General features: G+C 42.4%; 1 protein-coding gene across 16 annotated transcripts in view; it reads left to right on the top strand.

Annotated features, from left to right (window-relative positions):
• ANKRD6 (ankyrin repeat domain 6) overlaps positions 1-25,647 on the top strand; it is an 88,185-nt gene that overhangs the window by 55,410 nt on the left and 7,128 nt on the right. For 7 of the 16 annotated variants that reach the window (XM_088162047.1, XM_088162051.1, XM_088162049.1 and 4 more), the window contains 10 exons: positions 7,600-7,698; positions 15,850-15,948; positions 16,458-16,556; positions 19,796-19,894; positions 20,784-20,882; positions 22,471-22,569; positions 22,797-22,874; positions 23,681-23,785; positions 24,035-24,175; positions 24,406-24,582. In XM_088162047.1, the coding sequence (XP_088018173.1) occupies positions 7,600-7,698; positions 15,850-15,948; positions 16,458-16,556; positions 19,796-19,894; positions 20,784-20,882; positions 22,471-22,569; positions 22,797-22,874; positions 23,681-23,785; positions 24,035-24,175; positions 24,406-24,582 (1,095 nt within the window). Of the gene's footprint in view, positions 1-692; positions 710-7,599; positions 7,699-7,961; positions 8,030-10,009; positions 10,349-15,849; positions 15,949-16,457; positions 16,557-19,795; positions 19,895-20,783; positions 20,883-22,470; positions 22,570-22,796; positions 22,875-23,680; positions 23,786-24,034; positions 24,176-24,405; positions 24,583-25,647 lie in introns of those variants that run through there. The other 9 variants (XM_088162045.1, XM_088162043.1, XM_088162053.1 and 6 more) reach the window with 9 other exon arrangements.

Here is a 25,647-nt window from a genome sequence, read left to right as displayed (position 1 = left end):
CTAATATTTACAGATAGAAAGCACATTTGATAAAAAGAGGAAAAGGCAGAATGCTTATCTGTCAGTGATAGTTGTTTTCAGTCCCTTCACAGTGTTTGAGTTGTAGATAACATTTATTTTGAAAGTTGGAGTGATCCAAGGACAGCTGTGTTTGTCAGTTTTGTTTGCCAAAATAAGTAGTTTCTTGCTGGTAGATACAAAGCACAGATGTAATAAGCACGCATAGTCCCATATAGATGGCTGGCTGGTTCTGTTGTCCAAGTAGCTCTGTAGCTGATGAACAGCTATTAAAGGTAGGCAGTAATAGATCAGGAAGTACTGACTTACACATACCTGAATGGTAGCTCAGAGTTTTCTTTTGTTTGTTTGTTTTTTGTTGGTTTTTTTTTTTTTTAGATTATGAGCTTTGAGGCTGCTGAGGGACCTCTATTAATTACAGCAAAAACAAATAGTGTAGATTTGACTTTGAAACACAATATCAGGTTAATTTGCTATAATGCAGATTTCCTAGAGTTGACAAGTTTTTCTTTCCTATGTGACATAGGTGGCTCCCTTGCTTTGTTGTTCTGCCCTGTATGGAAAATCAAAATAAATCATTTGGCAGCAAAATTGCAGCCAGGTGCAAAGTGCTGGTGTTTCTGTGGAGACATGTGCTTGCCAAGCATGCTGGAGAGCTGTGAGCTCTGAGGCCATCCCTGTAGCTCACCAGGTACTACAGCATTGTAGCTATTCTTTCCCAGAAGTTGTGGGTCATTTCCCGTGTAGCCCAGAGAGGGAAGATGACAAAAGTCGTCCCTGCTGTCATTCTGGATGCATCCCAGCACACTAAGAGTACAGATGAGGTACTTGGGTAGCCTGGTGACAAGCCCTGCTCAGAAGAGATGCAGTCAGATCTGCAAGACTGTGGAGGAGAGCACACAGAGGAGCAGGGACTCTCAGACAGCAGCCAAGGCTGTGTGTATGGCGTGTTTTGAAGGCACACAGACTCTTACTCCTCCCATGCTCAATGCTCAGAGCCAAGAGGTGTGAGACCAGCCTGGTGCCCTCACCAGAGCCCATCCATTCAGGCTCTGTGGTGCCTTGTCCAGGTGTACACAGTGTGGAGTTTGCATCTGGCTCTCACCCAGTCAGCTGCACAGGGAGACCATGTGCATATTTGCCTACCACAGGCTGTATAAACATAGCCTGGAAGAGCTTGGCTTGCTAATCTGATGACACACAAAGGCTGGAAGGAGAAAGAGCTGTTTAAAGTTAAGGACAAGGTTGTCACAAGAGCAAGTATTTATAAATTAGACTCAAGTATACTGAAACTGGAAATCTGGAGGGGTTTTTTAGCCATCACAGCAACAGGTTCTTTTGTGCATTCTTCTACTAAGCAGAGCAAGCACAAAATAAGAACAACTTTCAGGATATAGGTTCTTCATTTTAGAATGGAAATTGGATGGCAGACTTTTTGCTGTGCAGTAAAATAGACCAAGCTTTCAGATAAATTGAAACCCAGAACTCTCTTCTCCCCCAAGATAAAACTCATTGCACAATAAAGCATAAAAATAAATTTATCCATGTGCATGCCTTAGTTCTGATTTACCTGTATGTCTTCTGCTTTTATTAGTAGTTTTCAGTTTATTCTGCCTAATTATAAATTATAGGGGTTTGCTTCCAAAAAAGAAAAAAAAAGAGATTTGGTACTTGTCAATCAAACTTCCTGCTGAATTCTCTGCATTTTATTGGAGGAAGATACATGGAGACAAAGCTCTTTGGAGGGAAAGAAAAAGTTCCCCCATCATAGCAGGCTTTAAATGTATTTCTGATCCGCATCTGTAAGCACAGACCAATTGTTGTGAGTAACACTGCAGAGCCACAGATTAAAGTGTCCAGGATCTAGAGATAAATGCTAGAGTTCTTTATTCAAAAAGGATTAATCGAGCATAGCTCAAGAAAAATGAAGGATATTTTCTGTAACAAACCAAGTGCTAGTAAATACCTTATAGCTTACTTTTCCAGTTCTGGTTTTGTCCTGTTGGAAAGTCATATGATGTGGTTAATTGTTGCTTCAGTAAACAACAATTCAGCTGAAAAATAGTATTTCATTTTGGTCACTTCTAAGTAGATGATTTCAGAAAAAAAGAGGAAGAATGTGAAAGAAACAAAATCCAGTGGACAATACACAAACACATGTCCAGGTGCTGACTTTAGCATTATGGTGAGGATGCATTTGTTTCATTTTGACAGCATTACTCGCAAGGCATCTGTGCAGATGAAGTCAGTATGGAAATGTGCACCTCCTCTGACTCCAGTGAGGGACACTTGGGCTCATTCCAGATTTGGGGCCTTTTAAAATACATGGAGAGGAGCTGATGGCTGCTAGGTCACACGAGTGACAACAATCTGACATCAGGGAGCCCACAGTGGAGAGGGCTGGTGGCACTGCCTGGCACAATGCATCGAGCACTTGTGGTGCTGGACCTCTGCCACAGCCACTGGGGTTGTGGCCCAGGGCAGGTGTGGTGCTCAGCAGAGTGGCTCTGCTCTTCTCAAATGGCACCTGCTTGGTCAGGGTGCTCTGTTGCTGCTCTGCCTGATGTGACAAAGGGATAATTTCAGTTTTTTACACCTTTTTGTCTGACATTCTTCACAGGTGTGAAATGTGTAGCTGATTCCTTTATGGAAAGGGCAAAATACCCTGAACAACTGGTCATACATACTGATTGATCCAACAGGCCTTCATCGAGTACTTTGGTGAATAAGCTACAAAAACTGGAAAACTAAGAACTTTTCTTCCAAGGAAGAAAGCTGATCCCTTCTTTCAGTTCTTTTGTAGTAGAGCTCTCTTTCAGTGAAATTGACAGCTGCATCTTTGGCACAAAAGTCCTAGGACTTTTGCTGAGTTGATGGGCCTTGCTGTTCTCCCAGGATGTTGTTGTTCTTTTCCTGAGGGTATTTGGTTTGCATAGCCAGGCTTTGGTAGCAGGAAGGGCTACAGGTTTCTGTGGTTTCTGTGAGAAGCTGCCAAAAGCTTCTCCAGGTCTGGCAGAGCCACTGCCAGGGGGGCTCCAAGATGGATGTGCTGCTGGTCAAGGCTTGGCCAGTCAGAAATGGTGGTAGCCCCTCTGGGATAACATACTTAAGAAGGAAGAAAAAAAGTTACAGAGAAGATGTAATTACAGCCGGGGAGCAGCAGCGAGAACATGTGAGAGGAACAGCTCTGCAGACACCAAGGTCCGTGCAGAAGGAGTGGGAGGAGGTGTTCCAGGTACTGGAGCTGACATTCCCCTGCAGCCCCTGGTGCAGACCGTGGTGAAACAGCTGTGCTCCTGCAGCCCATGGAGATCCATAGGGATGCAGAGATCCCTATGGAGGCAGACTAATACCAAAGCAGATGGATGCCTGAAAAAGGCCTGTGAATCCATGAGAAACTTGTGCTGGAACAGGCTCCTGCATTGCTCATAGCTATAAAGTTGAATTCTGCAGAGAATGGATGATCATTCGGAAAAAAAGCCCTAAAGAAATGCAAAAGGTAGTGCTTCAGTTTTGATTCAGTATTTGCTTGATTTAACTTTTGAAATAGTCATGTTATGACCACACCATATGGCAACACTTCTGTAATGCTGGGATACTTCAAGTCTCAACTTCAGAGCATGTTGAGTTCTTTAAAGCAGTCTCTCTCTTTTTTTTTTTTTTTTTTAAGCTAAGACAGAAACAAAAAAATAAATCTATTTTGGTGCTTTCACATTTTTGCACTCCTTCAGTTTGAAAAGCTATTTGTGTCTGTTTTAAACAATAAATAAAGATAAATTAAAAGGGACTAACAAACACTAAGGAACTTGCTGAATGCCTATTGAGGTCAATGAGAAACTTTCTGCTGACTTGAGTGAGCAGGTTATTCATGGAGAACAGTCCAACAAATCATCAGTGTGAACAATGTGACAGGACTTGGATTTTGCTTTCAGGGTTTCCAATAAAATGTGGACAGGCATGTTGTTTATGAGTTCAGAACGGATGAATAAATAACAGTCCTTGTGCATCACAAGAGTAGGGTGATATGGAGAACTGAGTGTACCTGCAGAAAAGTACCTACAGATGCAGAAACACAAGGAAAGGTCATGGAGCTTATGGTGCTAAGGCCCCCCTGTATGGGTTTGGTTGTGGAGTGCATGTGCATTGGCAGCGATGCTGACAGGACTCTGCTTTTAAGTGGTGTGTATCGACAGCTGCCTGTCAATGTCTGGAAGTTAGAGCACAGATTTAATGCAGACCAAAACCTACCCTTGCATTTTACTAATGACGTTCACGTGGCTGCTCACAGTGCTTGGCTGCGACCCGATACACCCCACAGCTACAGCAGTGTGTCACTGTGGCTGGAAGTTGCAGCCTTAGTCCAATAGGTCCCATTTATTTTGTCAATAAGTCCGTGACACAAGGCCATTTGTATGATTTGTTGCCTGATGAAGCAATTGTTTACATTTGAATAGAAGTCCAAATTGCCTTTTTTTTACATATGAATGACTGCTTTATTGGTTCATTAATCCCAAGTTGTAGCAGTTTCTCATTTGTATTTGTAATAATCCCCAAAACATTGCAGTTCATATTTGGCAAGGCTTACAAGCTTCTAAGTCAGTCCCTGGGTTTGGTGTTGTGCCCTTGAAGTGAGCATCTAGGAGACACTCTGGTTTGTATGTGTTCTTTCCCCTTGGGACCCTTGTGTGTATTCAGATAAACCCCCTCTTTGTTGCTGCATTGAGTGCAGAATGTCTTTATGGAGGAGACACACAGAGGGAGTTTTGTCTGTCTGCCTTCATCTCTTTGCCCCCTGTATATTTTGGGTAGGATGAATTGCTGTGAGAGAAAAACTTGGTGGGCTGGTGGTTTGACTTAAAGAAATGAAGGCAAGAGCAGCCCTGAGTTGCTGCTGTGGCATGGTTCAATGTTTGTCTCCAAAGCTTGCTCTGCTCCAAGTTTGTCATTACAGCACGAGGAGCATCCAGATTGCCTTGTGTCTTCCTCACCGTTTGTTCTGGATTGATGTGTGCATGTGTGTGTGCATTCACACCTGTGTGTGTGTTTGTGTGGGGATTGGATGTTTGTCCAGTGTTTGCATTGCCTGCACTGGAACAGTGTCCAGCTCTACCACCCGTCTCTGCTCTCATTTTGATGTTGCTGGGAAGAAAAAGAAAATCTGGCACTGCTGGCTCTTGCAGGGTTGTGATTAATCTTGAGATGATCGGTGCTCTTCCAAACGCCTGAGCCTCTAATCAATGTAATATGCTGGAATTGATCTTCCTTCCCAGTCTCCTCTCCTGATTAGTGTCAGAGTTTTTGTTTATGGTGTCCCTTTAAAGTAGGGAGAACTCAAGGACTGCATGTGTCTGGAAACTCTGGTTCCTGAAGGCCTCTCTTCAGGGTTCTCCAGTAGGTGAGATGCCTCTCAACCTATGTTTCTGGATAGGGAATCTGAAACACACAAACACTCTGGAATAACAATGATCCTTTAGTCTTCCAGCTCAGCTGTGCCAACAGGCATGGTTCATGTGGCAATTGCCCAGGAAGGTGTTTGGTGAGGAAAATATGTCCCTTATATTCAAATAAACTCCTATTCTGCTTTCATAGCTTACTTTTAACAAAGTACCTTTAACTGCCTGTCAACATTTTTTTAGTGGTTAGAGCTGGTTATCTTATCAGAAAGTTTCCCTGTGGGAATATATATTCATGTTGTTGACACTTTCCTTTTAAAGCACATGAGCTGGCTTCAAGTTGGGTTTGTTTGGGATTTTTCCTTCTCCATGCACAGATTACTATAAATTGTTTTCATGGTGTATTAATAACGTTCCAGGAAGTGAGATAGATGCCTGGATTAGGTGATTTACTTATTGGCATTAAGGAATGTAGAAAGTTGGGACCTGTAAATCTGAATGTGCTGAAGCATATATTCATAATCCAAACATACTGTTCATTGTTGGGAATGATTTTTCCATTTGGTTTTTTTTTTATTTTATTTTTTTTCTTTTAGTTTATTTTTATTTCTTACCCCTCTATTGCCTGGGGATTTTATGCCTCCTGCTATTGAGTTAGCTGGAACAGCAACATACTCCTGACTCTCCTTCAGGCTGATGGAGAAGGAAGTGTGGTCAGTGCAGCTCAGTGCCCTTCGATATAGGGACAGGATTTTAGGGACCTGTGGCCAGATCGAGCCAGAGACACCCAGGCAGGAGGCTGGATGGTGCCCGGGGCAGTGGTGACAGCAAAAATGAGCCCTTCCCATGCCTTTAGAAGGGCAAGAATGGAAGTTTCTCTCACGGGAATGAGCTGCTGCTGCCAGCAGGGGACAGCCTGCAGGTTTTGAGAGACCCACGTGTCATAGTATGAGTGAGGATTTTGTCCCCAGATCTGCCCCTTTAAGTCAATAATGTAGGACAGTTAATCAACAGTTAATGTTTCTGAAGCACAGCACAATTAATCAATAATGGCACGTTTTGCCCTCAGCCATTCTTGATTCCCAACAGTGTTTTTCCTTTCTGCTCTGAAGTGGCTGAGTTAACAAAACTTTACCAGATATGTGGGTATGGGTTTTGCTGTATGAAAACAATCTTGTCTGGAGCTTGGTTTATTATATACTTGAAGTAGTTTCCTTACTGAAGAAGTTGCTGAAAATCAGAGAGCCAATGGTTGCCTTCTGTGTACTTCAAGCCACTAGTCAGACAGCTCTTGAAGTGTTTGCCCCTTCTGTGGTGGATGTATTAGGGCTATTTATCTTCCTTTGCAGGATAAATCATTGGGTAGAAAAATGGACAACAGTGGTAGTGAAGGAATAGATACATGATACAGGTGAAGAGTCGCGTGACTTTTAATGTGACCCTCACAAAATGCCTAGTGGAAAAAACTGCATTCCTTGTGAAGATACTTTGTGAATTTAGCAATTGCTGGAATCCCATTTTCTTTACAGACATTAAATAATCTGCAGTGAATAGTTTTACTGTGGTTTCACAGATCTTAAGGTGTTTCACTCACTTCGAGATTTTAGAGAAGGGTAAAAATAAGTATTGTCTGAAAAAACCTGGCAGATCTTTAGCAAAGTGAAGAAGTTGGTTGTCATACACATGAAGTCACTTGGAGTGACTACAAGCCTTCCATTCCTTTTCGGGGAAGCATCTGTCATGTGCAACAGCTCAGTAATTCTTATCTCTGTTGCAAAGACAGTGCCCATTACAATATATGAATTAGCCAGTTATTGCATCTTGGCTGTACAGAGGGAAGGTGACAGCAGCTGACAGTTCTGTGCTCCAGAGAGACAGAAACAAAAGGGTCATGAATTCTGCTTAGGCATGGACACAGGATCTGAATTTGTAAGGAAGCACCTTTATGTGAGTATAATGTCCCTTTTGTAGAGAGTCACTGAAATGTTGCAGAAGGTGGAGGAAAAGTTTTCACTTTCACAAAACCAAGGTAAAGCCTTTGTCACACTAATACATGTCAGTTGCTACTATTGCAGGCTTTAGACAGTGAGGTACAAACAGAAGAATGATGAAAAGGAGATAAAACTCTATTCAACTACTATGCATAAAAATTCACCTTAACGTATTATTATTTTCTTCTCATTCGTAGCATGGCCGGACCCCCCTGCATCTTGCTGCCTACAAGGGCCATCTCCACGTTGTCCAGGTTTTGTTGAAGGCAGGTTGTGATCTGGATATTCAGGATGATGTAAGTAGATGCAACCTTCTAACTTGGGGTGGAGGGGATAAAGTGATTTGCAAATAACAGTAGACATTCACTTCTTTGAAGTAGGATTAAAAGGAAACAAAATCTCTCTATTTTCCAAGTCAGAGATGTAACCTCTTATTTGAGAATGCAAAAGTGCATGGGAAACAATGTAAAATGTGGTGGTTTTCAGTGAATAGCTTAGTCCTCTTGTTCAAGCTGCAGAACTTTATAAGAGCTCTGCTTGTGCCAGGCAGGTGTGAGAGTCATCATCTGCTGCTTCTGGTAGAAATGCACCAGGAGTTCATTGTGGGAACCTGCTGGAGGACATCAGGTAGGGGACACAACCCATTGTGATGTTTGCCTGAAGTGGGAGATGCTTTTTGAGTAGACACATCCCTCAGCATCCAAAACAGCTGCCCATAGCACAGTGCTGTGTGATGGGGAGATCATCCTGATGGCACCATGCTTCATGTGGGGTGGTCACATCTCTGAGGTTGTTGTGTGGTGAGGCATCAGCACAAAAAAGAGCTTTGAATTTAGCAAAGGGTAGTTTGTGTTCATTTGGTAAAATATGTAAGCTGCTGGAATTTTTTGGGTTTCTGAAAGAGTAGTTCTAATCTAGGACTGGGCTTTAAGGTGCTTTGGAATGACAGGTAACATGGTTTTAGTTCCCTCACTGGTGAATAAATATATATGCTGAAATGTGCAATATCAGTAGAATAACCATGATTTCTTCAAATTAACTGCTAACTTCTGGTTGGCATGCTGGAAGAAGTTTGAAGTAGGGTTGCTTTTGTTCCCCCTGTAATATATAAAATGGAGAGTCTTCAAAGGCCACAGAGGTCCACAGATGTTAGTAGAGGCACTTGTATGACTAGTAGAAGGACACTGGAAATGTCTGGGTGCCTTTTAAAAATGCCTTTGGGCATTTGCATCTAGAGAGTTAGAAGTCTGTAGCAACTGGAAAACTGGTTTGTTTCTCTGCATGAGTAGCTGATTCCCTGTGAGATGTGAGCAGTCTGCCTGTCAAGCTTGGGGCTGGGGTACTGATGTGGCCAGCTTTCTGCAGGGAAACTTATTTTTCCAGGAAGAAACTTCGCTTCCTGCACTCTTTATTCTTTCCCTGTGCCCATCTGTGAAATGGAGCAATTTGCAAGTGCAACGGGAGAATCAGTTTATTCAGATTTATCCTGGGTATGCTTTTTGACTTAGCCCAGCAGAAATGGTTCATTAGGTATTTAAGACAAAATTGTAGATACTTTACAAATACTGCCAGTTTTCCTGAGAAAACTGCTGCTTTAAAAAAGCAAGAGGTAATTTGGTCAAATTGAGTTTCTGTGGAAACTGTTTTTTGAATAAGTCTGTTTTTTTCAATCATCTTGGAATAAAGTCTATGCTGTTTATATGTAAATGATAGCCATGATGGAAACCAGTAAATCAGTGTTTAGCATAATTTCAGTTCAGTGAAGAGTCTTGTGCTTGTAGAAATACTCAGCTCATAGAAGATGTATTGTCTTATGAGCTTCTCAGGCACTTTGTTCACAATAATTAGATAATGCTTCTAAGTGTGGTGATTAATATGAGCAGAGTAGATGCATACTGGATTCATAGATACTGTTCTTTTAAAATGTATTTTGATGTGTAGCTCTGTATTTAGTAGTAATTTGGTTGGGATTGAGGAGAGCGTCAGGAGCTGCTGAATTTCAAAGGGTATGTTTGCATTTTTCTTATAGGAGGGGGAAATCTAAAATTCCAAATGAAGATTTTTGCTTGCAATAGGTATTAACTAAAATATATGTGCTTTCCTTTTACATAGGTCTTCAAAGAAGGTTCTCTGCTTATGGTTTCTCCTTGTATAATTAACTTTTACAGTTTATACCCCACAGAATGTGTTTGTTGTCTCTTTTAGTTTGATTATGCCTTCAGTCACTTTTACTGTGTGCTTATATGGCAGTGAAAGCATCTTAGTCTCAAGTGTCGAATAATATCTGTATGTTTCATTGCTGTTTTTCAGGAATAGAGATGTAGGTTCAGATATAAAAATACCTGTGAGAGTGGGGAGTATTATATTTAATTGAAAAGCAAATTATTTTGTTGATTTTAGTCTATGGCATTGTTGTGATAGCACACAAAAATCCAAAAAGATCACCTACATTTTATTTTTCAAAATAACAAGAGAAACCTAAGAGACATTATTTCTGAGTTTTGATCAAATTCAAGACTAAGTTTTAATTTGCCAGATGATAAGCAGAAACTTAAAAGCTGCTAATTGTTGTGGAGAGATTAAAATGCTCCCTTTCATGTTCTACAGATATATTCCCTAAGCACGGTAAGAGCTTTAAGAATTAGTTGAAGAATGACCTCCAGTGGCCTGGAGTGGGATTATTATGAATTTCAGCCGGTGGAGTCCAGCTCTGTAGAGTATGCCACTCCGGGAGCTGACTCCTTCCTTCTCCCTGCCAATGCTGACAACTCTTACTGGGATCCCAGTGCCATCTCTGAGTGGTCCATGAGTGTCCACACAGCACAAACCTCAGAAATAGTCCAGGAGAAAATTGTCCCGGTGAAGGAAATCAAGGATGAAAAAAATAAGAGAAACCAGAAGAGAAAGGCTAGGAAGGAACCTAGAAGATCAGAGAGAGAGAAGGAGGTTAGAGCTCTTGTGCATCCCCGCTGCGCTGCGCCCATCCCGGTGCATGCTGCGACCCCCGCTGCGGCGCTGCGGCGTGGCCGAGCTCCCCACGCTGCATGGCTGCACGGCTGCATGGCTGCTTGGCACTCCATGCTCTGCATCCGGCCTCTGCCCTGGCTGCACCCTTGGAATTATAACGGGAAAACAAGCTGATTTAAAACAAAAGACCAAGGCCCCCAAACTTCCTTTCTGGAAGCTCCAGTTTAAGAAGCAGAAAATTAGTTTCAAATGGAACAATAGCCCAGGGTTCATAATCATTTCTAGCTGAATGAAAATATGCAAAGTGGCTTATTCCTGTGGTCCCATTTCATTTAAGCTGTAATTTGTTTTGTTCACGATGATTTTTCATGCCTTGATCACTTCTGCTGGTAATGCATCATCATTTATTGTGCAGAGTGAAGTTGTTCTTGACTGTGTATCATGACTGCCTCTCTAGCAAAAGAGGAGAGCAGCACAGAGACACTGAGAAACCTGAGAGCATATTCAGTTCCCTTTCTGAACAGCTGCTTCAGGATATCCACATATGCTTGTATGCTCCTGCAAATATTTAACACTTGGTGCTATTTTAACTTTAGAATATTTTGATACTTCTACTGTGAATTTAGTGGTTTGATTTTATATTATATGACTTTACAAGTGCTGTTCATCACTTTATGTTAGAGATTGAAGCCATGAGTTTTTTCTGGTTGTTTTGGTTGTTTATTTTTTGGTTGGTCAAAGTTGTGGATGCTTTATCACTGAAGTGTGCAAGGCCTGGCTGGACGGGCAGCCTGGTCCAGTAGAAGATGTCCCTGCTCATGGGAAGGGAGTTGGAACCAAATGATCTTTAGGGTCCCTTCCAAACCAAACCATTCTGTGATTCTGGTGCAATTCTCCTGTGGCAAGATAGTCTGTTGATTTCTGCAAACACAGGAGGCAAAGTGGGAGACTTTTCTCCCTTTACGTAGGAGAAGGGCTTTAAAGGAGACTGTACAACTGTTGGATGCTCTGGAGAATAGGAATTTGCAGGAAAAAATGTGGTTATAGGTTGGGGTTTTTTAAGTCAGAAAAAGGAAAAATTAACATGTATTACAACCTAATGTAAACCCAATCTCATTAATTTAGGTCCGTAGAGTCTAAAAGAGAGACTCCAGTAACCCAGGAGAGCTGTCAGAAGTCTACCTGAGACTGTTTTGGAAGTCACTTGTGTTGTTTCCTTTCCCTTGGGGTGAACTTCGGATGTAAATAGATACCTGCCCGATTTCCAAGTGCCTGGTCCCAGTAGTTGCATTCACTGTTTTAAGATAGTCAGCACATGAGGAAGCTCAAGGAGGTAGTTGCAAACACCAGGACACTGGTGCCAACAGCCATGCCAACAGAGAAGTGCTAAAGAAAGAATAATGCTGAAGTCCATGGGGGAAAATCAAGATTTAGATGTCTGCCTTTCTTCAGGACTCCCAGACTGTAAGCCTCTCCTGAAAGCAGGTGTTTAAGCCCCCTGTAATGAGCATGGTTCCCCCCTCTGGCAATGTTCCTGCTGCTGTGCAGGAGCCCTGTTACAGGTAGAGCTCTCAGATGTGCAGTCCTGCATTCTCTGCGTAAGGGCATGTAGATTTCTATCCCAGTCTCCCAGTGTCAGCCTCTTACTATCCCAATGAATACCAAGATTTTTTTCCTAAAAGTGGGGAACTTTTAACACTTCAGTGCTGCCATGGCAAGACAAAGTGAGTGAGTACTCCTAGCTCTGGACTACTGTGGAAGAGCCAGCGGCCACTTCCTCCACGGCTTAATTTTGAAGGGTGGTGGCTGTACCTGCAACATGTGTGGATCTTCTTCCATCAGGCGTGCGAGGAGGGCACTCACAGGGCCAGACAGAGGAGGGGAGCTGCCTGCATTAGGACTGTGCAGGGCCAGGGTGTGCCATGCCACCATGATGCAGTGCCCTGTATGTCTTGCAAGCTGGCATGTTGGAGTGGAATCTCCTGAGTTTGAGCTGTCTTCAGGGCTAGGCAGAGTCTGAGGAAGGGGTTTGAGATTCACCAGTGTAGACCTTAGTGCTTTACTTCTGTTGAGCCTCACTTAAGTCTTTTTGGCTTTGGGCCCACATCTGCATTTGGGCAGATTGTTGTTTCTGTCAAGGTCATGTTTCTGTGACACAGCACTGGAGTTGTCTCTCTTCATTGTTACTGATCTGCAGTCTGTTTCTAAGGCATAAATCTCTTGGAAACAGGATCATAAATTGTGCCCAACATAATAGTCTGGACAGTTAATACGCATTTACCGGTGTAATTGCTCTCTGAGCCTCTGGAACAGACCCCTAATGCTTTGCTAAAGGCAGAATTCTAGTGAGTGCTTTCAGAGACATTTATTTCAGCAATTAATAAAAGGTACACAAGTCAGTGATTATACTGCCTGAAAATTCATGCTGTGAAAAAAACACAACTAATCTGTTTTGGACTCCATGAAAAGCAAGGCAGGGATTTGCTCCACTACTGATGGGGAGGGAAGGCAGGTTAGAGTGCAGTGGTGCAGGCACTGTTATTTATAGGATGGCTGTGCTCTCCATGCCTGGGTTGTTCAGTGGCTGTCACACAGAAGCCGTCACAACCTGGCAGTTCAGCTTCCACAGCACTTTAAGCAGTTTAAGGTTAATGTTTGTGCTGAGGTATAAGAGAACAGTGGACCAGGTGCTGCCCTGTCCTGCTGGCTGAGGGGTCTGGTGGTGGTAGGGACAGACCCTCACCAGGACAATGATACATGCCCTCTCTTCACTGGGAGGTGCTTCAGTTGGTGAAACAAGGTTTGAGACATCCTTTGACACTCCCTGTTACACGGATGAGGTGCCTATTTTGTCCAGTCAGGGTGTGGGTTGGACCTTACTCTTGGGTGCTTGTGTGGGGAAGATGTCATAAGCAAAGCCCATACCTTGGGCAGGAGGCACCTGAGCCTGTCATTTGCAGGACTTGTGTCCCTTCACCTACTTCAGGGACCAGATTGTATTTTAGGACAAAGCTTAAACATGGCTGAAGTTGTCCCAGTGCTGCTCTGCAGTCCCAGTGCATGGCCCCCCAGCACGTGGGTTGGGATTACCAAGGGGGACCTGGTCTTGCAGCAGTGAGGCGTGCTCCCCACTTTCCAAACAGACAAATCTGTTTGTATAAAATTTAAATGAAATACTGTTAGAAGTAGCTGTCATATCAACAAAGCCCCAAAAGCTGGATAGTCTTTAACCTCAGTGCAGTTACTGTGATGGGGGCAGGAACAGCCTTGATTTAAACTGTCCCAGTAAGAAGATAATTAATTACAAACCAAATCCTGTACAGTGCATTCCTGCCCCAAATTTGTCTTCTCCACAGTGATTTCTATGACTGTAAAGCACTAGGAACCAACCATTCATTGTTCAGATTCCATCCGTTGCAATGGCATATGCCATTTTGTTTTGGTCTGTTTTTATAATATCTTCTGTAGGTTTGCTGGTGCATCAGTACCACTTGGCAGGGGTAGCTTGGCAGATTACTTTCCATTACATGATAGTCAGATAAAATGATTTTTGCATTGTCCCACATGACTCACTACTGCAGTAACAGTAGCTGTGCCATTATCAAAAATCAGATCTAAAATTCTTCCTCAGTTTGTTGGTGAGCAGATTTCCATGTTGTCATAGTAACTGGTAACTATTTGACATTTGTGAGATGGTATAATTTGGACATTTTCCATAACATTTTGGTTGTCTTTGAATTTGGAACAAATACATAAGTTCAGAGCACTTGCCATGCTGTCAATTTTCCAATACATTTTGTTCCCACTTCCTGGAAGCTTTACTGTCTTTGTTGAAATCTTTTAAAATACATTTCTAGTCACAAGACCAAAAGTAAAAATATGTAACCTCTAGAAACAACAACAAAAAAAAGAGCAGGTTTTTAAAAAGCACCTTCAACACAATTTTTACAAATCAACTTCATGATTATAAGCCAATTTAATGATTTGATGGTAGGGGTTACTGAAAGGTTGTGGTTGGCAATGCTCATTTTTTAAGAGATTAATAACTATTTTGGTGTCATTAGCACAAAAGAACCCCACCAAGACCAATTTTTAAGTCAGCTGCTAATTGCCTTTGAGAACAAATTGTTCAAATAAGCCAGTTATTGAAAGACTTGGACACTCTAGAATAAAAAATACAAAAATTCTTCTAATTTTAGTATTTAATACAATATGCTATTATCTGATAAAGAATTTTAGCAGAGAAATTTTGTGTCTATTTGGGACTTGGTTTCCTGCAAGCTTTTTTAGGACACATTGCATATCTCTGCCTTGCATATGTTTGTGGTGACCATTATCTAGATAAGCAGAAATGGATTGGATTCCAAATCTGTTTATTCATCCCAAAAAAGTCTGTGTGCAGCTTTGAAGCCTGTCTCTGTTCCTCGACTCAGGCTGTGCTTTGGCATTGCTGGTTCAAAGCAACTTCAATGGAAAGCCAAGATCAGTTGTTGTGGCAGCAGTGGAGCTACTGCAGCTCCTTTTCCCATTGATCCCTGTATTACATCTCTGCACACTGCTTCATAAATGCTTCTCTTGCCTCTCTTTTATCAGGTTCTCACCAGCATGTACATAAAAACATATAGATAACCCCTGATGGGCAGGGACAATGGTTTAAGTTTCCCTAGTCTTCAGTTTCTGGAAGGATTGCAGAAAACTAACCTTGGGCTCTCTAGCTCAGCAAATGAGTTCAGGGGTTGTTAGAGAGGAGATGGGCAGTCAGACAAGATGACCACATCAGCATAATTTCTGTTGGAATGGTGGGCCTTAAAGGAGATAAACTGATGTAGGAGACTTGCTTGTTGCTGCTACATGGCAGGTCAATGAGAAATGAAAATCCTTTGGACCTCAAGATCGCTCAGTTGCTCGAGTGAAAAAAGGGGATGGTCCTGTAGTTGTGATTCACATCGTAAATTCGCCTCCACTCTTAGCACTAATTGGTAAATTCATCAGAGGTGCTGAAGAGACCAATCTCATCTCATGCTCCTTATCCTAAGCAGGGCTGATGGAGCAATCAGAGCCAGAGCAGGAGAGCCTTATCCAGTTAGTGTAAGTCCTGGAGGATCATTATGATGAATTACGACAGCCTGTAATTCCCTTTAGTTCCCCACAGACACTGCTGACTATTAGACATGTAGAGCCAAATGTGTCCAATTCATTGCCTTCTTATACTGCCATGTTTTTAGAATGCTTCAGTGCTGTATATGGGATTGTGATGACTTGCAAACTTCTCTAAATGGTTTGTAGCTCTGATACTTGCAATGACTTCATTCATCTTGGAAACTTTTATGGTAGTTGTTTAGGGGGGCTGTTTTCAAAGGCAGCTTGGATTTAAACAGTATGTATGTCAAAGATGCACCCCATGTGTGTGTTGCCTGCATTTGCATTAAGTCAAAGTAAGGTGGGAATTGTACCAATCACAAATTTGCTTCTTTTTGCAGGGTGACCAGACAGCATTGCACCGGGCTGCTGTGGTAGGGAACACTGATATAATAGCAACTCTGATTCAAGAGGGCTGTGCCTTGGACAGACAAGATAAGGTAAGAGACAAAACAAAAGCCCTATGGGATGGCAGCTTTGGCAGCCAGTAATGTTAAGGTCTCAGAGAGAAAGTTACAGTTTATACTACTTAATAAGTGTCTGATGCTTCAAGAGTAATTGGAACGATTACATTGGAAAAAAAAGCTGTACCATCTCTTTAATACAAATGACTGATTTAATTATGCTTTTATATTAGGCTGATAGTTTTTGCTTGAAGAGTCTGTTCTCAGCTCATTAAGGGATGGATTAAAGGAATGTACAACCATACTATGCACTATGCAAAAGACTACACAATTCCCATGATTATCACAGAAACTTGAGAATCCCAGGCTGTAAGTTTAATTTAGGAGTAAATAAAACTAATTTCAAGTGCCAGACAAATAACAGTATTTTTACCCTCTTCTAAAAATAAAATAGAAAATAAGCTAGTAGGAAATGAAAATATTTTTAAGGGAGTAGGTTGGTTATACAGCCCTTAACATTCTCCTCTTGTGTGTGTGCTCTTCAGGATGGGAACACTGCTCTTCATGAAGCTTGTTGGCATGGATTCAGTCAGTCTGCCAAAGTGCTTGTTAAAGCAGGAGCCAATGTTCTTGCCAAGAACAAGGTGAGACCCATGGAGGAGGAGCTTTCAATTCTGGTCTAAGGTGGCTGATTCTCAGAACTGGAGATTTCTGGCCATGGCATTTCTCAGCAGGTGGGGGACCAGCTCTTAGTGGGATTTTTTTCTTCTTTTTCTTTTCATTTATCACGCCTGGATGGTTCATCCACAGGCATTAGGAAATTCATATTTTGACAGCTGATGCAGGAGAAACTCAATAACGTGTTGAATGATACATTAATTACAGCTGAGGAACACTGCCATTCCTGTGGAAATCTCCATGGTGCTCTAATTTATACTGAGGAGATTCAATGTGATTGGGGCAATTTAAAATGGAAATGAATTGTACTAATAAGAAAATGGTATTGAAAATCTGTTTTTTTTTCTAGAAATTAAACAACCAAAAGAATGTAAGCCACAGAGGGAAACAAACAAACAAAAAAAATACCCTTTTGTTACTAAGTTCTTCCTAATATATTAGCACAGTCGCTTCCCAGAATCTTGTAATGAACCTGGATTATGTTCCTTTTGGTATTTATAATACCTTGAGAGCCATGTAGAGGAAAGAATAACAAAGTAAAGGGGTTTAGTTCCACTCTAATTGTTATAACCGAGGGGCACTTCAGTAATTCAGAAGTTAATGGAATAGTCCAGGAAATGGGGGTAGCAGCCCATGGTGTGAGCAGAGTCAGGGTTTGGACAGCTGTGCTGCTGGGTTGGTCAGATCACACGGCTGGCACTGGGCCCTGTGTGACAGGGAGAGGGCTTTGGGATTGCTTATGGGGATCTCTGAGCATTTTTGGTAAATGTGTCTCTAAAACAACAACTGAAAGGTGCTGGGAAAGAAAAGAGCTGGTCAAAGTCTAGGATTTAGAATAAAGAGGCATGTTGCCTGGGCATAGTGTTTCTGTATGTGCACATGTATATAGGCATTATAGAAGCATATGTTTGTACAGTTGTGGTGACTTTGTGGTCTGCGATTGCATCATCTCTGATATTATTTTATGTGTATTCCTTCTTCTTTATTATTTCAACTACCAATTTTTATTTACTGTAATTACTTTTGCTGTAATGTCCCCATAGATTTGTATCAAGGGTATTTTAGCAAACTTCCCATGCTTGACCATAAGTCTTGTGAACCATTTTGCTGCTATCTCTGAATACGCTTGTCTGTGTATACACATACACTTCTGTACAAAGGTGTGGGCTTAAGATGCAAATCTGGTTATCCTGCATGCTTGGGTGCCTCAGGGAATTAGAAGATTTAGTTTACAATCCAGTTTAAGTCAGCTGGAGGCAACCTCTCTGGGAAAGTATGTGCACAAAATAGCTCAGCAGGATTGATGGCTGAAATATGACTGGCAAACTTAAATACTGCCTGAGCAGCTCCTGTGCTCTTTGATGTCTTACCCTTTGCATTTCACTCTTTGGGTGGTTTTTAATGGACAAGATATATTCTCAGGATCTGCTGAAAAATGTGGGAATCATGCATGCTTGCACGTGCTTTTACCCCCTTTGTTTTCAAGAAAAATGAAGAGCTTAAGTCTACTTAATCCCCAAATGGTTTCTCTGTTCTCTCAGCTTTCTGTGTTACTGATGACAAGGTATTATCATTCTGACAGCTTTTCTGTCAGCCAGGGTTGAGTGCCATGTGCAGGAGCATCCCACAGTCTGTTGACGTACACCTGGGCATTGTGTGATTTTGGATAGATGGGACAGATATGGGCTGCTAGATTTGCCAAACCTGTGAAGCAGCAGAAGATGGGAAGGATTTGACACTGTGTTTTGGGTAGCTGTATTCCTTCTGCACAGCAGTCACCCTGGAGGTGCAGTTTATTTTCATTTAATTTGGTTTAATAAAACCTTTTCTGCTGTGATAGAGCATCCAGTGAGATCAATTGTAGCCTTATATTTAGATTCTCCATCAGTCTGTACATTTCAGTGAAGATTCCCAGACTGGTACAGCTTGTACCATCTCCCTCTCTCAGAAGCTGATGAGAGATTTGTCACCCCAAGGGAGATGAGCCACTCTGTGAGCTCTGACCCTTGGCACCGTGATTCTCCCAGAACTGAGGTCCTCACCTGCTGCACAGGACGTCTGCCTTCCCACCAGGGCCAACCTGACAAACAGCAAATGATAAAGGCATTGCAGAGGCTTTTCAGAGATAAACCTGTGAGGGAAAAAATTAACACTTAAACACAGTTGAGCTGAGAAGAAAAATGTTCATTTCTGCCACAGCTTAGAGACTACATTCAGGTCTGTAATATGGAAGTGAAGACCTAAGACCACATCTAAGAGTTGGCTTTTGTAATTCAAGCTCTGTAGCTTTGACCTGTGTCTTGAAAGCAAGGGGGACAAATCAAAGCACACAATCAAGGTGAACAGGCAGTGTAGTAAGCCTGGTAAATCTTTTTACCTGAGGTGATTTAATTTCTAGCTCCCAAGAGCCAAAAACCCTGAATGTTTTCAGACTAGCAAAAGCGAAATGCTGCCAGAAAAACTTGTCAGACCAATAAAATTATTCACCATGTTAGAAAGACAATACTCAAGCCAACACTTCTTTGATTTCTGCACATTTTCTTCTTTGAGGAACCATAGCATGTGATTTTCTGGGGCTTGGGTGGCTTTTTGCCCTCCCTTCCCATCTTGGCTGGAGACTGGTGTGCCTTCTGAACATCAAAGCTTCTTGATAGCCTAAAATCTGTATCCTGCCCAGTGAGAGCACCTACAGACCCAGCTAGACTTCAGGCTGGTTTCAGTTACATTTCTAAGGAGACAGAAGTTGTGACCCTGGTCTGCACAATGCCCTGCAGCACTCCTGGCTGGGATCAAAGATCCCGTGCCATGGCAGTTTTGTTTTTGTGTCTATGCATGGGAGAAACCCGAAACACAAGAATTACAGTTCTTCACATTAAATAAAAATAAATATTTAACACTGCTGTTTGAGACCAAAAAATGAGACAGTTTCTAGCTTTCTTCCAGTAAACAGATTTGATCGTTATCACTAATGATCAGATATCATTATACTGTCCTATTTCTGCCTTTATTATATGACAGGTAAGCCACTGCCAGAATGAAGTGGGATTTTCAGTCTCCAGGTTCATTCATCTCACATCTTTGGAAAAAAAAACAGTTTCCCACCCTTGGGTGGATCTTCTTGCACGAAGATCTGTGAGGTTTTATACTTTAATGCATATGTCCAATTTCTGAATATGGCTTTTATATTTTCCTATATTTCTCTAAGGCAGGTAACACACCTCTTCACCTGGCTTGCCAGAATAGCCATTCCCAGAGCACTCGTGTTTTGTTACTTGGAGGATCTCGAGCAGACCTCAAAAATAATGTGAGTTTTGGGAATAACATGTTCATTTTTGTGTGACTTTGTTTTAGGCATATTGCTTTAACTTGTAGAAATACTCAGAAAGGCTTTAAGCAATGATTTTTATTATAAATTATATTGAAAAAGCCCCACTACCCAGCCATTGTATTCATCATGCACAGGAATGCTTTTGGTAGGACTGAGTGATGCACTACTTGTACCCATCTCTTGAGCAAGGATAGAAGGAGCCAAATGGGGTTTTACTGTTGCACAGACAGTGGTGAAAGGCTTTATATTTGCAAATCATATATACTGTGTGTCAATCTGTCAAATGAGGTAGATTCAAGGTTTCAGTTTCAGACAGCTTTCCTCCTATTTTATAATGATTCTGGCATGATAGATAAAGAAAAAAACAATCTACAAAAGGAAGCCAAATATTTTTGCTTGATAACAAAATGGGCAGAGAAATGGAAACCTGTGGGGTTTTTGCACAAGTGCCACCCTTCATGGGAATGCTGCTCTGGCTGCCGCTCATGCTTTCTACATTATGTGTAACCCTTAGCTGATATTCCAAACTGCATTGGTTTGTGATTCAGAAGAACAGATTTAATGGGTAAATATAACGAACTAGGGGTTTGTAGTGCCAGTAAGATAGCATTTTATTTTTCCAGTATTTCCCATTAGTAGTTAAAGAATTCATGCTCTCACCTTGCCTGACCCCAGCTCTTGCTAAACTTTCCCACCCATAGTAGCAGATTTTGTACTGCAGAGAAGACAGCATTGCTGTTCTGTGGAAGTGTGTGGTGTTTACTGCTCTTTCTGATTTAATAGGATTATTTCATCCCTGAACATCATGACAAGTACAGGCTTTCTCACTGTGATTACATGCTCAGAGCTTTGTTTCTGTTTGCAGGCAGGAGATACCTGTCTGCATGTGGCTGCTCGTTATAATCACTTGCCCATCATTAGGGTGCTGCTCAGTGCTTTCTGTTCTGTCCATGAAAAGAACCAGGTCAGTGCATGAACCTCATTGTGACTCTGTGCCCTTTGCATACAGCCAATTGTGGGGAAGAGGAATTCCTACCCAAGTAATCCTGCTTCACTCTGTGTGTTCCACAGTGCCACCAAATGCCTAAGCTTTTAAGAATGGCCTTAAAGTAATGGCATATCAGTGGTTTATTGTTTTGCCATCGCATTTGCATTATTTCTTTAAAGCATTGCTTATTTATGAGGTGATTTAATGGTCTTATAGCCATTACAGAGACATTGTGAAGCACAACTCACTGACATTTAGATGCTATTAAAATGTGAATTCCTCTGGAATACTTTTATTCATGGCATTTTGCAGTAGGGAGAATTAAGAGGATATAAAAGTGAAGACAAAGCATGCTCTAAATTCAAAGTAATGATTAGTCCAGCCTAGGATTAATCATCCATAGTTGTTTTATAGGGAAGTAATTGATTGCTGTACCTATAGCATAGCCTAATCGGGTGGTAAAAGGGAATGAAATTAGTACATTAAAACATGTTAAATCTGCTAAATAAACATATTATGTGGTGCTTAACCACATTTTCTCATGTTCCTGGGAAATCTTCCATGTGTAGTTGAGTATCATAAAGATGTTTTCTGAACTGTACATTTAATGTTCTTTCTTCACTATGAGATATTACTGCAAGCAAAATGGGTTTCAGCATGTTAAATTTACTGTGTAATTTTATTTGGAAATGAGTTTTTTAACTTGCAAAATGAGCTACTGAATATTAAGATCAACTGATGTGAACCTGGCCCAAAGAGATATCCCTTTCCTTCATTCCCCAGCACTACCTCAAGTTGTTCCATATTTGCCCATAGAATTATTTGATTTAGGAGCACACCTCATCTAAGTTCGCAACAGGCACTAGTCCTGAGGAAATCTAATTTTATGAAGGCAAAGTGCAAGACCAGGGGGACAGGAAAGCATTATACATACATGTTCAGTCTCACTTGAACAGTTGCTGGCTCTGTTACCAATGTCCAAATCTGATCACAGCTATCTTCACCTCACTGCACCAGGACAAGGGCAGGGCAGTGTGTTATGCTGGACCCAGATTGCCTCCTGGCTCTGATCCAAAATCAGTTTTTCCTGAGGAAACCTGTGAAGAGAATGCCAACCATCTTGCTGCTGGTACTTACCCGAATATTTCTGAGTAAAGTGATACATGACCACCTGCACACCAAATAATCAAACCTGGGGAAAAAAAAGAAGATAAGATTGTGGTGGGAAAACTTGTTCTACCCTCAGATGTCGTATCCATTTGCTGGAGGTGGATCTGGGCTGTCTCCAAGCTGCATCATGTGTCACTTGCTTTAGATAAATCAGATCACCAGCACCCCAGCTGCATTTCTCAAACCCAGGCTGAAGTAGCTCTTTGCCCCTTCCTGTCATCTTTCTCCCCACTCAGTCGTTTTTTTATTGACCAGGCCTTATTTAAGCTTAGTTGCTGCATCAGTAAGTATAGGTTTTTTTCATCTCTGAGCATCTTTTAGGAAGGTGTGAATTCTGTAGGGTGAGACCCAAGGACTAGTGTCACAAGTTTGTTTTCTGCTTTCTGACTTGCAGGCAGGGGATACTGCACTCCATGTAGCTGCTGCTCTAAATCACAAGAAGGTGGTGAAGCTCTTGCTGGAGGCAGGGGCTGATGCATCCGTTGTCAACAATGTAAGCAGGACACAGAGTTTCTTTGGTATTTTATATTAATGAAGAGTCCCTTCAACATTCCTCATAGGCTTGGTAGAAAATATTTGTTTGTGAAGTGTTGAATTATATCTGGGTAAATTTGTCACTTTTCTCATGTGCTCAGAGTATGTACTGAACTTGGTTAGAGAAATTCTATGTTTCCAGTAGCTTGTGTTTTGAAGGAAATGCTGTTTTCTTTTTTCTCTTAGGCAGGCCAGACCCCTCTAGAGGTTGCCAGACAGCACAATAACCCCGAGGTTGCACTCCTGCTCACTAAAGCATCACAGGTACATTACACATCTCTCCCCAACACACACATACACATGGAGATGAGGTCACTTAATCCTGGGAGGCTGCATCCCCTGCTCCTTGTCTTCTGCTATGAAAGGTTCCTGCATTTCTGCTGGCATTGTGGGCTGGGCTCAGGTCTGTTGACATAGAGCATTTCAGCCCCCAAGGTGAACAAGATGTGCAGATTAAGCCTCAGCATGAAGTGGTGTCAGAGGTTTCTGTGTCCTGACTGGCGGAGGGTGGAGCAGTCAGAGGCATTTGTTCTCTGCAGTGGCCCAGGGGTTAGAAAGTTGCCCTATACCCAGCAGCTCCTGAGTTGTGTCACTCTGCTGCCTGCCTCAGGCATATCCCTTCCCTAGAAGGGTGGGTACCACTGGAGGATGCTTTGCAATGGGGACAAAATGTTTATGTCCTGTTTATACTTTGCGGCTGTGTGTGAAATGCTGCAATGCTCTTCAGGTCAGAGGGCAGAAGGACATGAGACCAGGCACAGTCCTTCCCCTCCTCCTGCTTGTCACCTCTGCATGAAAAGGGCTTGGCTTGGGAACCATCCCAAGGACAACAGAGGATGTGCTCACCTTTCTAGGGGACAGCAGAGTGTCCCAACAGACTGAGCTCAGTGCTAGTGTGTTTTCACAGCCATAACCACCCACGTTGCTTGGCTCATCAGTGTCCATCCGGCAGTGCACTCTCCTTTATCCGTTGCCTTTCAGACAGACGAGGAAAAGGTCTGCTCTATTACTTGTCTTCTGTGGTAGGAAAGAGTATGACACCACTGAGTAACAGTGTGGTCTGTCTTCAGGTCTCGCGTTTTAACCGTGGGAGAAGCCTGAGGAAGAAGAGAGAGAGACTGAAGGAGGAAAGGAGGGCTCAGTCAGTGCCACGGGATGAAGTGGTACAGAGCAAGGTACAGCCTGGCATTACCAGCTGGATCTGCTGTGAGGAGGGACTGTCATGAAAACCCATTGAGGACTCAGTCTGTTTGGAGCCATCATTTGTGCGTGGCGCCAGCAGCTGCCTGAGGCAGTCTGTCATGCTCTGCTGCTAAAGCATTTCCCACTTACATGTGCAGAGCAGCTTAAAGCTGGGCAATCAAAGAAGAGGCTCCTTTTCCCCATCTCTGCAACTGCTCTGAACTCCCTGTCTTTGCTTCAAGCAGGGCAGCGTCTCAGCTGCTGATGACACACCAAGCAGCGACCAGCCCCCAGAGAGGAAGAACAATCTGAAGGATAAACCCCGCTCAGCCTCACCAGATCCCAAAGGGAAAAAGAGCAAAAAGAAAAAGCCAAAGGAAAAGGTATCAGTAGATTTAAAATAGCAGAGAGAAAGAAGGGAGGATAGCTGTTAGAGATGGTGTGGGTCCCTTTGGTGTGTTGTGACACCAGCCCCACCATGCTCCTGGGGCAGAGATACTCTTAAATAAAAGTGATTTTTGCTGTAATTGTCACAATGGATTTGTCCCATTCCCACCAGGAACAGCATACCAAGGTGCTCATATAGGCAAAACATCGTGTGTATGTTATGCAGGTTTCAGCACTCTCAGACCCCATCTCCCCAGCTGATCAGCAGACACTCCCTCAGCCCCAGAAGAACGCGCCTAAGCGCAGAAGTAAACACCACTGCTCCTCTCCACCCCCTCCCCACGAGGTCCGAGCCTACCAGCTCTACACGCTCTACCGAGGAAAGGACGGGAAGGTGATGCAGGTGAGCCCTCACAGAGGGAGACACTGCGAGCAACCTGCGGACACAAGAAACAGATGGAAAATATGCTCCACTAATATGCACTCTCAGGGGCATGAAATCATGACTTGGGATTGGTTTTCCTTGCTTGGGCTTCAGCTGCATTTTGGCCTGAAGTCTGGCAAACAGTAAGCTGTTTTTGTGCCTGTTAAAGAAGACATACTTAAGTGGTTTTGATCTGCAAAGATAAGGGGTGAACAGTGATTGGAAATGACATGAGAACTTCCATTACATACCTTAAAACATTAGGAGTTCTGACAGGAGATGCAAAGATATTTTCCAAGGAAAAGCAGTGTGTGAGCACTAAAAGCTTACTACCTAAACCAAGAGGTTGAGTAAGCTCAATAGATTTTGTTACAATTCTTTCTGGGTTTTGCAACACGTCTCTGGGTATTCTATGTTTACTGGGGCAGGATTTCTGTAGAAACTGGTAAACAAATAAACCTGGAGCTACCAGGCCATGTGCATTTATTCCAGTTTGGAGAATAATATTTTAGTCACTTTATTGCACAATTAATTACCAGTAGACATTTATAAGAAAGCATAAAAATGGTCAGTAAATTATCCTGTAGACACTGCAGACATCTGTATTGTTGTTTTCTTAATATTGCCCTCCTGTACTCCTGGAAGGTCTATCCTTTCATTTCCATAGCTTCCTGCATCCATCCATCAGCTCTTGTCAGTCCCTTCCTGTAGCTGAGAATTTCAGCAGATTCAGAAGACCATTCAAGTCAGACTTCAAAGGTTTTACTGGTTGTTTACTGCTTTCCAACCTCTCCATGTAATGTTTAAGAAATTTCTAGACAGGGGCACTATGGAATTGTCCTACAGCAGTCATCAGTAAGGCTGGTGGGGGGAACCTTTCATATATTAAAGGGATAAAGGAGCAGAGAGGTGCAGAAGGGCTTGGGGAACAGAGAAGTGCAGAAAGCAGGATTTGTATACAAATCTCATCTATTCACAAAGATTAGCTTAATAGAGCTAGACTCCCATACAGTATTTCCTAGAATACATGACACTCCTCTCTCC

Source organism: Sturnus vulgaris, chromosome 3 (assembly GCF_052056855.1).
Source record: "Sturnus vulgaris isolate bStuVul1 chromosome 3, bStuVul1.hap1, whole genome shotgun sequence".
In the NCBI taxonomy this organism is placed as follows: Eukaryota; Metazoa; Chordata; class Aves; order Passeriformes; family Sturnidae; genus Sturnus; species Sturnus vulgaris.
This window is presented reverse-complemented; position numbering and strand designations above follow the sequence as displayed.